The 16,066-nt window shown below is 40.3% G+C and overlaps 1 protein-coding gene across 1 annotated transcript in view; it reads right to left on the reverse strand.

Moving 5' to 3' along the window:
* Positions 1–15,537, reverse strand: part of LOC115197216 (forkhead box protein O1-A) — a 70,818-nt gene extending 55,281 nt beyond the window's left edge. The window contains exon 1 of the mRNA XM_029758542.1: positions 14,468–15,537. Within this exon, the coding sequence (XP_029614402.1) occupies positions 14,468–15,064 (597 nt within the window). The 5' untranslated portion in view covers positions 15,065–15,537. The remainder of the gene's footprint in view (positions 1–14,467) is intronic.
* Between the last annotated feature and the right edge of the window lie 529 nt (positions 15,538–16,066).

Consider the following 16,066-nt stretch of genomic DNA (forward strand, 5'->3'; position numbering starts at 1 on the left):
GCGCCAGAAAGGTTAACAGTATAATGCTTTATTATCACAAGCTCTAAGCAAGACTGTAGACCTGAGCGTGGTCAACTTGCTCGACTTTCATCAACATAACAATAAAACCATTTAAACTGGTACAACACTTCCACTAACGGTTGGCTCAAATATAACATATTTTAGACCATGCCCCCAAATATGCTAATATTACCCAGCCACCACAGTGCCCTCACCTACATTTGTAAGAGCAGTGAAAGTAAGGTAAACAACAACAAGTCATTTTACAACAATAACACCTTCATTCAACTGTAGGCAACTCAGTAGCTGGTAACTTACCATCAAATTACAGGTAATTTTTAACAGTGTGTGCCATAAGCATAGCTGAAGTATCCTATAAGTATAACTGTAGAACTTGTCCTTGGTTCTACTTGGAACCAGAGGGTTCTTCATGAGAGAGTTCTGAATGGAGCTCAAAAGGGTTCCCTTATAGGGACAAATCTAAGGGTTCTATGTGGCACCCAAAAGGGTTCCCCCATAGGGAAAAATGACAGAATGTCTATTGGTTCTAGTCTTTTAACAATCTTTATTATACTCACAGATCCAGTGGCGAAGCAGGAAACTGAGAAGTTGTGAGATCCAATCTCAAATGAGGCTGACTCCCAAGTAATCAGAATGTTGCTGGTCTGCAAAACCACACCTGTCATTTTCATATTTCCCAGCATGCTCTATTGCAGTTTGATTTTTTAAAATTGTTTGTTCCAATATCTGTGTTTTTGCATGTACTGTACATTGATTGATTAATTAATCAATTCATGTATCTTATACTAGACAAATATAAATAACTTACATTTTTCTAAACTAATCTAAGGTGTTAGTTTAACTTATTTCACCTGTTACTGAAATGGTTGTTCCAGTTTAGATGGTTTAGGTAGTCGCATGTATTATTCTAATACTAGCAGTCATTCTGAATGCAGTTTGTGGGAATCCACTCTGGTTGGATTTCAACAGGAATGAATCATGACTTCATAAGGCTGTATAATGTGACTTGATGCTAGTTTTGTTTTAGCTAATGCTGGTCACCAGTGTTGAAAATACTGATCACCAGCGAAAATACAACAAAGGCTGGTCGACCAGCAGCACCAGCTGGTCACAACAGCTTGACAAGCATCCGACCAGCTTAAAATTTATGCTGGTCTAAACTGTTGTTTTTTTTAGCAGGTAAGATGAACATTTAATTGAGTTATGGTTTTCAGGCCTAAAAATAAGGTCTGTGGCTACTAGCAGCTCCTAGCGTCCCTACCCTACCCTTGCTGCGATGCACCCCCGAGCTATGTCAAAGAATTTCAGACATATTTAGGAGGAAAAGGGCTGTTTTATAGAATTCATGCAGTGACGAAGCCATTTTGTACATGAACAGTTTTCACACAAGGGAAACTGATTTTGTTCAGCCCCAGCAGCCAGTCAGTCACACATAGCTCTGCAGGCATTTCCTGACATAAGGTTGGTGTTTCATCTCACAAAAGAGGAGGTGCGCCAGCTGAGAAGTATGTCTGTCTGCACATTAACTTCCTTAACACTCAACTATTAGGCATTTACTGCAGAAAGTAAATTGAAAACAAGTAAAGCACAGAAAGACGTGTGAGATGAGTTAAAATGCTAGGCTTATTCTCTATGAGTCCATGTTCGTATCTGTGCCTGTCTTCCGGACTGTCTGTCAGTCCACAGCTACCAGTCATTCTGTATTTCTAACTGCGTCTGCATCTCCTCTTCTATTTGTTATTCCATCTGTCCATCTGTCTGTGTATCTGATCTAATTAGTAGTGTAGCTCACATGATCCTCCTCACCTCCCGAGTCGGTTCTCCCCGGCTCGCCTCTCCTGTGTCATCACCACTGAGCTGACTAACTACCACGACAGCAACAACAGACTTTGGCCCAGGGCATTCCAATTCTAGTACATTTATGTTGCAGAACGTCTCTTATAATAAGTCACCCTATCTGAACTCACACATCCATATTAACACATAGCCTACCCACGGCTGTGCCTCAGTCAGCGCTGGCAAGATATCCTAATAAAAACAACATGAAATAGATTTTGTAAGAGTCCAAGTGTTTTGACTGAAAAATAAAATTACGGTCCATACAAGAATATTGTTGTGCATTATTATATATTTTTTTTTACATTCCTTTCGCACAGAGGAATTGGTTTAGAGTCTCAAAATATAGTATGTGGGGCCCAAGGTTATTAGAGTTTTATGTTTTTATTTCTATTAGTTTTACGATTTTTATTTGAAATTCAGTTTAGTTTCAGTTAGTTTTCAGATCCACTTGACTAGTCTTTACTTAGTTTAACTTTTATAAAAACATTTATATTTTGTTTTTATATTATTTCGTTTCAGTTTTAGTATTAGGGACATAAAGTAGCCTATACGTGGGAGGCTAGGAGCCATTTATGTGTTGTGTAGCTTTTTTTTTTTTTTGGGTAGTAATGCATAAGGTGATGGGTCAGGTCATAGGTTAGGTGAGGTTTAAAAGTAGGCTCAGCGAGATGACATAGATGCATGAAGTAAACAGTAGTGGTGGGTAAATTTTCGCCACAACCTGGAGTGTTGAAGCGCGAGGTTAAACTTCTCTGCTATTTTGGTCCTGTGGCTACCACTTTGTAGCGCAGATACTCTGTCTACTAATCTCAATGGGCACGTTTGAGCAGATCACTTTTGTCAAGTCAGCATTTCAAAGTGTGTTGCATTCTGGGGATAAAATTGTCAGACTTGCGCCTACATGTCAACTGCAGGAACTTTACAAAAATCCTGGGATCAAAGGTCATGAAGATTTGACTGCAGTCGACTGCATGTTTCTACAGTTGCTCTTCACCAATTTCCTCCTGCAGCATTGCCTGCATTGTGGAAGGCTCTATTGTCAACCAATCATTGGTGTTTTTGTTTAACCCACACAAATGTGAGCAAAGACATGACTGAAACAAGAACCAATTTGCCATTATTTATGTGTACAGTGGATATATACAAAAATATTTGATATTGGAAGCTCTCTCTCACTAACTGATTGTACAATGTGTACACACATAATATTATATGATGATTTCAGTTTGTAATGTGTGATATGGGGTTTAGATACATGTTAAATTCAACATTATAATATATATTTTCTTTATAAAAAATTGCAAAACTGCCATGTTGATCTGAGGCTTGCTGTTAGAAAACCAGATTAGTATCTGGCTTTCAGCTGTTGCAGATGCACCTCCCCCGACTTCAGTCCTCGGCTTTCGTGTACCATCGGTTGCTTTAACCTTACCACTCAAACACACTCCCAATATCTTGAGGTGCTGCTTGTGGCAACGTCATCTCGCTGAGTCTATCTTTAAATGATGAAGTAAATCTCAATGTGCTTGAAACCCCCATTAGATTTTTGTTCCCCAAAAAAATAGAACTGAATATAATTCATGATGGTTTTTATTTAATTTTAGTTCGTTTTGGATTCAAAGATAATAGTATACTTTAAGTTTTTCAAACAGGTTTCTTAATTATTTTATTTCAGTTTACTAAATAGTTTATTCATGATTAGTTTTAGTTTTAGATGCAGTTTTAGTGTACTATAATAACCTTGGTGGGGCATTTTACTTAAAAAGCACAAACAAGCCGTTAAGGAATGTCTTTGGCGAACATCAAGGAGGAGAATTCTTCTATGACGAATCCCCAAAGCAATGCTCTTCTTGTTATTCTGCAATATCCATTGGGCTCTCTCATTGCTCTCTCTCTCTCTACTCTTCCAACCACACACTTACAGCAGTCAGTCACCCTAGTCCAGGGGCTATATGTAGCCTATCAAGAGTCTCAGAGTAAGAGTGCTGATTTAGGATAATTTTTGCCTTTAAGATCACAATGGATAAGATGATATGGACAGGGGGGACCTGATTCTAGATCAGCACTCCTACTCTGAAATGCTTGAAACATATGGCCTCTAGTCTGAGCCCAAGCCTGCTCTCAGCTCACAGTGCTGTAGTAAAGGAGACAACTTCCTGTGCCAGCGTTATGATAGCTCTTATTGAACTGGCCTAGTGCCAGACCAGCTCCACTGAGGCTTATAGTACTTTTACAACTGTCTAGTCTAGTGCAGTGTCACTGTCTGCTGTTCACGTGTGATCCAACACTAAGTGGAGAAATAGAGCTGAGTGAAGCTTTCTCTGATTGCCTGGATGTCTGTAAGACACCACAATAAACTCAGAGCGCTGTAGAATTGACAACAACAGGGAATTGTGTCATTGTGTCCACGAGAGTCATGCAGTGCGTTTGGGTGCCAATAACCTGCAGTGCATGCCAAATCTTTCCGTGACCAACTCTGAACACACTCACTCACTATTTTTTGTGCTTCTCTTGTCCTACAATATCATCATGTGCATCGACCGATAGTGTATTTTGTTTTGTTTACTTTCAGATAAGTCTGCTACGGGGCTCTCGCTCTAGTTTTCCGACAGAGGTTCTAGAACTTGTTTATTTCGAAAGAAGTCAGTAAAATGAGTGACAGAGAGGAGGGAGGCCGAAGCACGTGCTGTATCACTGGACAGGGGGGAATCTCTCCACTCTCTTCCCTCACTCCTCTGGAATTCAAAAGTTGCTGGGGTACCAAGGTTCATCCAGCTACCAGCCACATCAATGCTGACTGATGAACACTTGCACAGCCACCAGCAGCAGGCTATTTTGCTACATAAACAGTGCTGTTGAGGAATATGGACAAGTACACAGAGTAATACATTACTAATATAAACAGAGGTGGTTTTGTGTTAGAGTTTAAAAGGAACCAAACATTCAGGATTGACACACAAACAAACCATAGCATAATCGACACTGTGTCTATAGGCATAGTTAAATTGGGTCAAAAAGGATTATGTAAGAAAATATAGCATTTATTCTGCTTTAGAAGGACAGTAAATGCAATATTCTGAAATAAAATGTGCATACAGTATAGGTGGTGTAAATGACTTTGGGACATTTCTTTAGCAAGTCGATTATGATGGAGAGAAACTATTCTTCAGTCTTGGCTGAGCTGAGTCCATCATAACTGTATGCTGGACTGAAAAGAAGACCATAATACAATAGCCTTTCTATACTAGAGAGGAACCTCAGAGCAGGGATTCTCAAACTTTTTAGAGCCGAGGACCCCTTTTGTGATAGCAAATTCATCAGGGACCCACTCATAGTTTTACTATAAGTTTGGCAGTGCATGGACGGACGCACCAAGTCTCAGGCCCTGGGACGGAACATTTTATAAGCGGCTTCTGGGCAAGGCTGATTTTATTCACAGTTTTCAAGCTAATTTCATGCAATTCTACACATTTTGTCATGGGGCAGATACATATTTTGTTGTTGCAGAATTGAAGCTAATATCCTTCAATTCTACACATTTTGCCATGAGACAGAGAGAAGACTTTGCAGTTTTAAAGCTTAAAATACAGTGCATTTATGTAATAATAAAAAAGAAGTATAAAACAAGAAGAGAATACAACAAGTATTGAGTTGAAAAATGTATAATTGGTGGAGTACTGTGGATACCAATATCCCCGTGAGTCTCCTAGACCCATGTTGCCAAGGGTTAAGACCATAAATTGTAGATTAATAATATTACATTGCATTTTATTGTATTATACCCTCTAAACTTATTCCACAGATCCCTTGCCAAAAATGTTTTTGTCTGTTGTAGGTTAGTAATATTCATTAAAAAAAATGAAATGTAAAAATGTTTTTAAAAATATAACGTTTTATTTTATTTTCATAAATTATTTGAGGTCTATCCGCGGACCCTACTTTGAGAACCTCTGCCTCAAAGTGAACCACAACAGCAGTAGTACAACTTCAGAAAAGCATAAAGTGTTAAGCAGCAGGTTGGCTTTTCTGAATAAAAAATGATTCTACTCTCTCTTTCTTCTCTTTCTTCTCTCTCTCTGTCTATTCATTCTCTCTGTCTCTCTTTCTAGTTCTTCTCTCTCTCTCTGTCTCTCTCGATTTCTTCTCTCTCTCTCTCTGACACATACCCACAGCTAAAGCTTAAAAGTGGATCCAAAGAAACATCCCATGACCACATGGAACGTTGACACTGACCTTTAACAAGGAGAACGAGGGCAAATGTTTTTCCACGGCACGCGTAGGCAGACCATAACTGTTACGTCTTGAAACACACCTCTGGAGTATCTGTCTCGCAGGTAATTCCAGGTAATCCTCCACAGCTATTTTTAGCCTGAAGAAGGGAGGGGTGCCTGATGTCCATAAGAGTAACATAACAGCCTCAAGACTGATAAGCAAAAACTTCAGTTATGTAGTGGAGTGAATGAGAGGCAGTTCTAAGCAGGCCCCCATTCCTGTCCATAGATTCAGCTTTAAGCAAACAAACATTTATAAAGGCTTTATTGTACATTTTATTACCATTCGTTTTTTTTATGATTTGTGAAGCACCCAAGTAGTACATTTGAATAGTTAATGAATGCTCTATAAAGCACTTATGATAAGCAAGTTGGTTCACCTATAATGGAGAAACATGTTCTTCACTGGAAAGGATCAGCTGTGAGAAATGTGTAGACAGAATCAACTAAATATAAAAGGGAATTGTCTTGGCTCTATTCAATCTATTTCTATCTGCTGTGATCAGAGTGCTTCACATCCCTGAGAATACACTTCAGCTTTGAGAAACGAGTCAACTTCTCTGAAGTTGTACTGCTGCTGCTGTTGTTTACGTTGAGGTTCCCCTGAAGACTACCATTATCTCTAGTAACATAATTATCAATGTTGGGGTCAATTCGGAATTTCTACATTTATTTCAATTAAAACAATTAATTGATCCCACCTCACAGTGAGCAGAATTTGAATTGAATTTGAATTCAAGGAAGTAGAATTTAATTCCAAGCAATTCAAACCAATTCAACATAAAACGTGAAAATCTCATTAATTTGGCAAATATTTTGGGATATATGCCGCTTATTAATGCAAAGAATACACATACCATTTCAAATATTAGTTTGTTTACAACAAAAATATATCAAACAGTATTTTTCTTTGTCATGAGATGTTAGATTGTTCCCTTCCGTATAGCAGTGTTTGATCTAATGAATTCTGATATTTTTAAAGATAGTGCATTCGCAAAGTATTCAGACCGCTTGACTTTTTTCACATTGTTATGTATGTTACAACCTTATGCTAAAATTGATTAAATCGTTTTTTTCACCTCATCAATCTACACACAACACCCCATAACGATGAAGCGAAATTTTTGCAAATGTATAAAAAATCCTAAACTTAAAAATCACATTTACATAAGTATTCAGACCCTTTACTCAGTACTTTGTTGAAGCACCTTTGACAATGATTACAGCGTTGAGTCTTCTTGGGTATGACGCTAAAAGCTTGGCACACCTGTATTTAATTTGGGGAGTTTCTCCCATTCTTCTCTGTAGATCCTCTCAAGCTCTGTCAGATTTGATGGAGGGCGTCGCTGCACAGCAATTTTCAGGTCTCTCCAGAGATGTTCGATCGGGTTCAAGTCAGGGCTCTGGCTGGACCACTCAAGGACATTCAGAGACTTGTCCCAAAGCCACTCCTGCATTGTCTTGGCTGTGTGCATAGGGCGTTGTCCTGTTGGAAGGTGAACCTTTGTCCCTGTCTGAGGTCCTGAGCACTCTGGAGCAGGTTTCATCTAGGATCTCTCTGTTCTTTGCTCCGTTCATCTTTCCCTCAATCCTGACTAGTCTCCCAGTCCCTGCCGCTGAAAAACATCCCCACAGCATGATGCTGCCACCACCATGCTTCACCATAGGGATGGGGCCAGGTTTCCTCCAGATGTGACGCTTGGCATTCTCTGGTCTGATGGTTTAATCAGACCAGAGAATCTTGTTTCTCATGGTCCGAGAGTCCTTTAGGTGCCACTGTGTTCTTGGGGACCTTCAACGCTGCAGAAATGTTTTGGTACCCTTCTCCAGATCTGTGCCTCAACACAATCCTGTCTCAGAGCTCTACGGACAATTCCTTTGACCTCATGGCTTGGTTTTTGCTCTGACATACACTGTCAACTGTGGGACCTTATATAGACAGGTGGACTCCAATCAAGTTGTAGAAACATCTCAAGGATGATCAATGGAAACAGGATGCACCTGAGCTCAATTTCGAGTCTCATCGCAAAAGGTCTGTTTACTTATGTAAATAAGGTATTTCTGTTTTTCATTTGTAATACATTTGCGAACATTTCTAAAAACCTTTTTTCGCTTTGTCATAATCGGGTATTGGGTGAAGATTGATAAGGGAAAACATTAATTTAATCCATGTTAGAATAACGTATATATATGTAACGTATATATTTCAAAACAATAAAGGAATGATCAACTATTATAGACAACTGAACCCTCAACATGATCTTAGAATGTTGCCGGACCACTTTAATTATTTAAAATTGTTTTAGGAGAATTACTTTTAAAAATGACCTTATGCTACATGTCAAAATAAACATTACTATGGCGATAAGTCATTTGAATTTCATTGAATTTAATTGAATAAAAAATGTAACTTCTCTTATATGTAAAGTCCCCTGTTTTGGGTTCTGGTACCGGTTCCGATAGAGATTTTCACTTTAAAATTGATATTTGGACACCATAGTTCGAAATTGATTGCATTGAGCGGTAGCCCTGATTCTCACAGACACAGGAGTATGTCTCTTCTGCCTATGTGAAGCAGGATGTGAAATCTGACACTACTTGAAGCTGGGCTGTCCCTCCTACCATTTCATTCGCTCTTCCGACTGTCCCATCAACTCCTGGCTGAAATCTACATCACAGCCACTAACAACATATATGCCTGGAATCCTTACACCGTAGCGCAGCAGGCTAGTGTTGTTTCGTCGCTGTAGCTCATTCAGAGATCGATTTCTTGTCAGTAATCTGAAATAATTCATTGATTTTAAACAAAAAAAACACTTTCTGTTTGTCATAGACGGAAGAGATTAATATGAAATGAAAGATGAGATCAGGCCTCCTGAGTGGCGCAACGGTGTAAGGTACTACATCGCAGTGCTAGAGGCGTCACTAAAGACCAGGGTTCGGTCCAGGGCTGTATCACAACCGGATGTGATCGGGAGTCACATAGGGCAGTGCACAATTGGCCCAGCATCGGGGGAGGGTTTGGCCGGGGGAGCTTTACTTGGCTCATCGTGCTCCAGCAACTCCTTGTGGTGGGCTGGGTGCCTGCAGGCTGACTCCGGTCGTCAGTTGAATGGTGTTTCCTCCGACACATTGGTGCGGCTGGCTTCCGGGTTAAGCGGGCGGGTGTTAAGAAGTGCGGTTTGGCGGGTCATGTTTCGGAGGACACATGACTCGACCTTCGCCACCCGAGCCCGTTGGGGAGTTGCAGCGATGAGACAAGATCGAAATTGTGGAGGAAAATGGGGTAAAAAATATATATATATTTAAAAAAAGATGACTTCAGGAAGACAAGCTAGATGTCTGTGAGACGTTGACAGCAATGGGGGCCGACGTTTTGATCAAGAGAGAACTTTAGAAAATATGCACATCTTCTCTAACGCTAAATATGCAAATACGTATTTTACAGTTATAAAGAAGGTGAAATCTTATAGTTAGTTGTTTTATAAATTGAATATACTAAAAAGATATGAGTCATTTCAAGCCTTATTCATACAGTTTTGTTGAATAGGAAATAAATGATATTTGTATCATATTTGTACTGTGTACTTGAGCTTTTGTCCTCAAAAGCGACTACACCTCAGCAATTTATAACAATTTTTACCAGAAATGTGAGATTTGAACCTTTCTTGGAGTATACAACATTACTAGTTATTGTTTATGGCCCTCACATGATAAATAATTACTTTTGGGGATTACGTAGATTACATTTTCAATTACATTTAGATACATTTAAGAGGTTTTAATTCAAATTGAAATTACATTTCCTGTGGGGTGTGGCCAATTCAAAATCAAGAACTGAAAAAAAAAGCAATTTGCAACTCAATTCAGAATTGACTCAGACCCTGATAATTACAATATACAGGTAATTATCATATATGCCATTAAGCAGATGCTTTTATCCAAAGTGACTTACAGTCATGCATGCATCATATTTTTACGTAAGGGTGGTCTAGGAATCAAACCCACTCTCTTGGCATTGCAAGCGCCGTGCTTTACCAACTGAGCTAAAGATGAACATCGAGCTAACCATCATGGTAAACCAGAGAGCCATAAAGCAGGAAGAACGCTATTGATCCCTGGTCAGGCTGGTGTGAATCTCTGATTCCTAGTAACAGTCACCAGACACACTGAGGCCCCACAAGACTTAATACGTCAAACTGATCATTAAATCACAAGACAAACTGTGACCTCACAGCCTAGTGTGAGTGTACTGGGCATGTTAGCAGGACTTGCGTTACAGGGAGGTCAGATGACTTCTCTCAGATTAACGTGACGGCATGGTAAAGGTTTAGGTGCTGCTTTAGGCCTCCATGCAGGTGTACCCTGATATCCTAGCGGTTAGAGTGTTGGTCCCATAACTGAAAGATTGTTAGTTTGAATCCCTAAACTGACTAGATGAAAAGTCTCTTGATCTGCCCTTGAGCAAGGCACTTAACCATAATTGCTCCAGGGTTGCTGCCAATAATGGCTGGTCCCTGGTTTTGACCCCACTATCTGAGGGTGTATTTGGGGGAGTAGGATACGTTAAAAAAAATACACCACACACTTGTACATGTGTCAAAGTCATTCTGCTGAGTATCTGTGGATTTTTGTTCCTCCCTTGTACTTGATTGATGAATTAAGGTCACTAATTAGCTGTATCGTCCTGACCTTCATCAGAGGAATGGACAGAATATCATCAGATCGCAGGCACCACACTCGGCTTGACAGACACAGCAACCTGGAGCAGGCAGCCGGTCAGAGATGAGAGGAATGTTGTTTCTTACAATATCAGTGTTCAAATGAAAGCCAAGTTTGATAATTTGTATCACTTTATCACAGAGAAGTTCAGCATGAAAGACTTACGAATGCATTTTTAGTTGCGGGTTAGGCTAGTCTTTTATTGTTTTATGCATGGCTTTCTCCCAATCAAACTGTGAATGTAACAGAGTTCGATCTCAAAAAGTTGTTTTAATAGCCTAAAAACGTACGGTAGCAATGGGACTAATAACTTGAGAGAACAAACCATATCAATAGCCTATAGAAACATTTAATGACAAGTTTAATCAAGTTTAGGCTTAATAATGACCCATGCGGGCCGGGAAAATCCCTCCACGCAAGGTTGAAAACCAAATGGCCAATAACCTATCCTCCTACTAGGCCGATCATAAAATCTTAAAGTTAAAGTTATTTACAGTAGCTTATTTCCCAAATATTCTATCCTTAGAAGGTGTTAAAAAAAAGGTCTATAACCTAAGTCTGAGAATAGGCTATTCTCAATTGTGAATGAACATGAGAATAGACAACATCGCTTTAAAGCATTTGATTTATCAAGCTAGAATTTTGATGACACTTTGACATTTGAAATGCTTTAAAGTCAGTGTGTTGTTGTGATTCTGGATGGCCAGATAGTTAGCAACAATGACAAGCTGCCATGTGAGGAATTGTAAGTGACCTGTTTAAGCTAGTTTCATCGTGTTCTTGATTCCATGTCTTTTGAGGTGTTTGACTGATTTCATGCCAATGCTAATACGGCTAAAATGTGCCGTATAGCTAACAGTTACAATGTATTTGAGAGACAACGTGCAAATTGTGCAAATGCATTTATGTTTTCAATAAACATCGGCGATGAAACATAGTTTACAGGTTGTCAACAATTTAAGCCAACCCTGTCCAAACCATAGTTGCACACACGTTGGTTTTGTTGCTAAACAACCAACCTGTCTATGGTGTTTGTATTGCAAACTAGTTGGAAGAAATGTGCCATATTCAGTGCGTTCAGAAATTATTCAGACACCTGACTTTCTCCACATTTTGTTACATTACGGCCTTTTTTTTAAATTGATGAAATTCATTTTTTCCCTCATCAATCTACACACAATACCCCATAATGACAAAGTGAAAATAGGTTTCTAGAATGTTTGCAAATGTATTACAAATAAAAAACAGAAACACCTTATTTATTTCAGTCTTCAGACCATTTGCTATGAGATTCGAATTGAGCTCAGGGGCATCCTGTTTCCATTGATCATCCTTGTCCGTAGATGGAATTGTCCCTAGAGCTCTGAGACAGGATTGTGTCGAGGCACAGATCTGGGGAAGGGTACCAAAACATTTCTGCAGCATTGAAGGTTGTCAAGAACATAGTGGCCTCTATCATTCTTCAATGGAAGAAGTTTGGAACCACCAACACTTTTCCTAGAGCTGGCCGCCCAGCCAAACTGAGCAATCGGGGGAGAAGGGCCTTGGTCAGGGAGGTGACCAAGAACCCAATGGTCACTTTGATAGAGCTCCAGAGTTCCTCTGTGGAGATGGGAGAACCTTCCAGAAGGACAATCATCTCTGCAGCACTCCACCAATCAGGCCTTTATGGTAGACTGGCCAGACGAAAACAACTCCTCAGTAAAAAGCACATGACAACTTGCTTGGAGTTTGCCAAAAGGTACCTAAAGCACTCTCAGACCTTGAGAAACAAGATTATCTGGTCTGATGAAACCAAGATTGAACACCTTGGCCTGAATGCCAAGCGTCACGTCTGGAGGAAACCTAGCACCATCCCTACGATGAAGCATGGTGGTGGCAGCATCATGCTGTGGGGATGTTTTTCAGCGGCAGGGACTGGGAGACTAGTCAGGATCGAGGGAAAGATGAACGGAGCAAAGAACGTAGCGAACCTGCACAAGAGCGCTCAGAACCTTAGACTGGGGGCAAAGTTCACCTTCCAACAGGACAATGACCCTAAGCACACAGACAAGACAACGCAGGAGTGGCTTTGGGACAAGTCTCTAAATGTCCTTGAGTGGCCCAGCCAGAGACCGGACTTGAAACCGATCGAACATCTCTGGAGAGACCAGAAAATAGCTGTGCAGCAACACTCCCCATCCAACCTGGCAGAGCTTGAGAGAATCTACAGAGAAGAATGGGAGAAACTCCCAAAATACAGGTGATTTGTTTAGAATTCAAGGCACACTTAACCAGCATGGCTCCCACAGCATTCAGCAGTGATACACCATCCCATCTGGTTTGCGCTTAGTGGGAGTATCATTTGTTTTTCAACAGGACAATGACCACATAGGCTGTGTAAGTGCTATTTCACCAAGAAGGAGTGTGATGGAGTGCTGCATCAGATGACCTGGCCTCCACTATCACCCGACCTCAACCCAATTGAGATGGTTTGGGATGAGTTGGACTGCAGAGTGAAGGAAAATCAGCCAACAAGTGCTCAGCATACGTGGGAACTCCTTCAAGACTGTTGGAAAAGCATTCCAGGTGAAGCTGGTTGAGAGAATGCCAAGAGTGTGCAAAGCTGTCATCAAGGCAAAGGGTGGCTACTTTGAAGAATCTCAAATATAAAATATGTTGTGATTTGTTTAACACTTTTTTGGTTACTACATGATTCCATATGTTATTTCATAGTTTTGGTGTCTTCACTATTATTCTACAATGTAGAAAATAGTAAAAATTAAGAAAAAAACTTAAATTAGTAGGTGTGTCCCAACTTTTGATGGGTACTGTATGTAAATGTGTTATTTCAGGGGGTTTATACATTTGCAAAAATTTCTAAAGACCTGTTTTTGCTTTGTCATTATGGGGTATTGTGTGTAGACCGATGAAAAAAAACTATTTCATCCATTTTAGAATAAGGCTGTAACATAACAAAATGTGGAAAAAGTCAAGAGGTCTGAATATTTTCTAAATGCATTGTATTGGCTACATCATTCTATGGCTGAGCTGAGTTGAGCAGTGTGTCATTTTGTTGGATGATATGAAATATGCCGCCATCAGAGGCTATTTCTTGTATAGCTTGATATTTACATTTGGTATTTACATTTGGTGAAAATTGTTTGTCAATGTCGGTGAATAGCCTATGTCACTCTGGTTGTTGGAGTTATATGTTGTATGGTGAACTTGGGCTTCATCAAGGTTTATTTGTGAGTAAATCTGGCATTGATAAAATAGACACTATACACACCTAACCATCCACCGACCTCACCGTACTCACTGGGTGAGACCACGGCACCATGTACAAGCAACAGGTGGGGGAATATCAGCCATCCTTCAAAATTATACACAATTTGGTTCTTGTCTTTTATCGCTGCTCAGTGATCCCCAAATACCTCTATCTATTCATGATGCTGCACTGCAGGACATTGTGGCACACAGTGAATTAATGAAGTGGGCCATTCTTGGCATTAAACCTCGTAATTTTATTGACTTAAAATTAAACAGGGTTTAATTACAAAACGCGTTGGCTATAAAATAGGCCTACATAATGTTATATAGATATCACGTAAGAACTGATCATTATTGCTTACCTTCCAACCTGCTGAGCTATTACTGTCTCCTTTATCCTTAAAATATGGCACACTCTTCACCATCCAGTCATAGATCTGAGACAAGGTGAGTCGCTTCTCCAGTGAGCTCTCTATCGCCTTGGTGATGAGGTCCGCATAGGACATATTGCCCCAGGCGTTCCGACGCGACGAGCTGCTTTTCCTCTGCACGGCTGCGGCGGCGGTCACCGAAATCGACCCGACAGGGGATGAGATCGGGGGCACCTGTTGCTGGTGCGGCAGCAGAGGACACGGGTGCTGCTGCTGATGCTGTAACTGCTGTGGATGTTGTTGCTCCTGCTGCGGGTGTATGCAGTTCCCCTGGCACTGAAAATCATTGCACAAAACGAGCGGTTTCTGATCCTCCGGGTAGTCCTCTGACTCTTCTAAAAAACTGAGGTTACTGATGTATTCGACAGGCTCCTGCTTGACTGAAGGCACCGGTGAAGATGTGTTTGAGCAGGCCGGTTCGATGAACTCTGGTCGAGGCAGAGGCCAGGTGCATGACCGGGGCCTCGAGAGCGGCTCGAAATCCGGGTCTATATCAACCAACTGTTGCGGCAGCGGTAAATCTGCCATCTCTAAAGTAAACGGACAAATAGCTCAACTGTCACATAAAGACACGCAATGAATCGTCCCGTCCAGGCACCAAATGTAAAAGTGTAAAAAGCGTCGTCACTTCTTCATGAACTCTGATTGAAGGCACTAGTTGATAACCGGTTGTTTGCGATGATGGAATAAAAAATACAACTCACTCTGGATGTCCTTTATCTAAAACTGCGCGTTGACAGGCAAAGTGTATCTGTGTTCTGTTCGTAGAGTCTATCGCGCCTGACTGTCGTTGTCTACTGTCAATCACACATCTATTACGTTCGTAAGTCCTACGAAGTCAACTGGTAACACCCACTAAGACCTTGAGTGACAGTCAGCGGCCACCAATGGTATGTGTATAAGGTAAACAGGACTTCGTTTTGACATAATACACGTTTCTGTTCTTATTCTAACGTGAACAATATTTCCCACCCTGAAAACGGGGGCCAGGGCAATGAGTTAAAACGTTTAAACATGGAAAATGTTGAAGGAAGTGCAAGCAGGTTAGAATAATGTGTTTTCGAGTTATGTCTGTCAAAACATTTTTGCCTACTTCTTAGTGGAAAGTTGTCTGGCGTGTCAATGTTATTAAGTATAGGCCTAAGATACTTTATATAATTTTGGACAAGCCTTGGATTTATAAAAGTATTAATAAAGTCTATATACTATTAACTGTTATATTTTCTTTATTATATATAGCTTATAAATGTAATAAACATTTTATAGAATGGTATATGTAATAAACAGTTATAACACATGGCATGGCTGGCTCTATCCTTTTGGGGGCCCTAAGTGAGATTTGGTTCGGGTGGAGAGAAATATTGGCAAATTTACAGCACATATTCTGCAATTCTACACGTTTTGCTGTGGGGTGGAGAGATGTTTTTGCCGTTTTAAAGCTAATTTCCTGAAATTCTACATATTTTGCTATGACTTATGGCAGGGCTTCTCAAAGTTTTTTTGGGGCCGGGGACCCCTTTTGTGATAGCA

Source organism: Salmo trutta, chromosome 7 (assembly GCF_901001165.1).
Source record: "Salmo trutta chromosome 7, fSalTru1.1, whole genome shotgun sequence".
NCBI lineage: Eukaryota > Metazoa > Chordata > Actinopteri > Salmoniformes > Salmonidae > Salmo > Salmo trutta.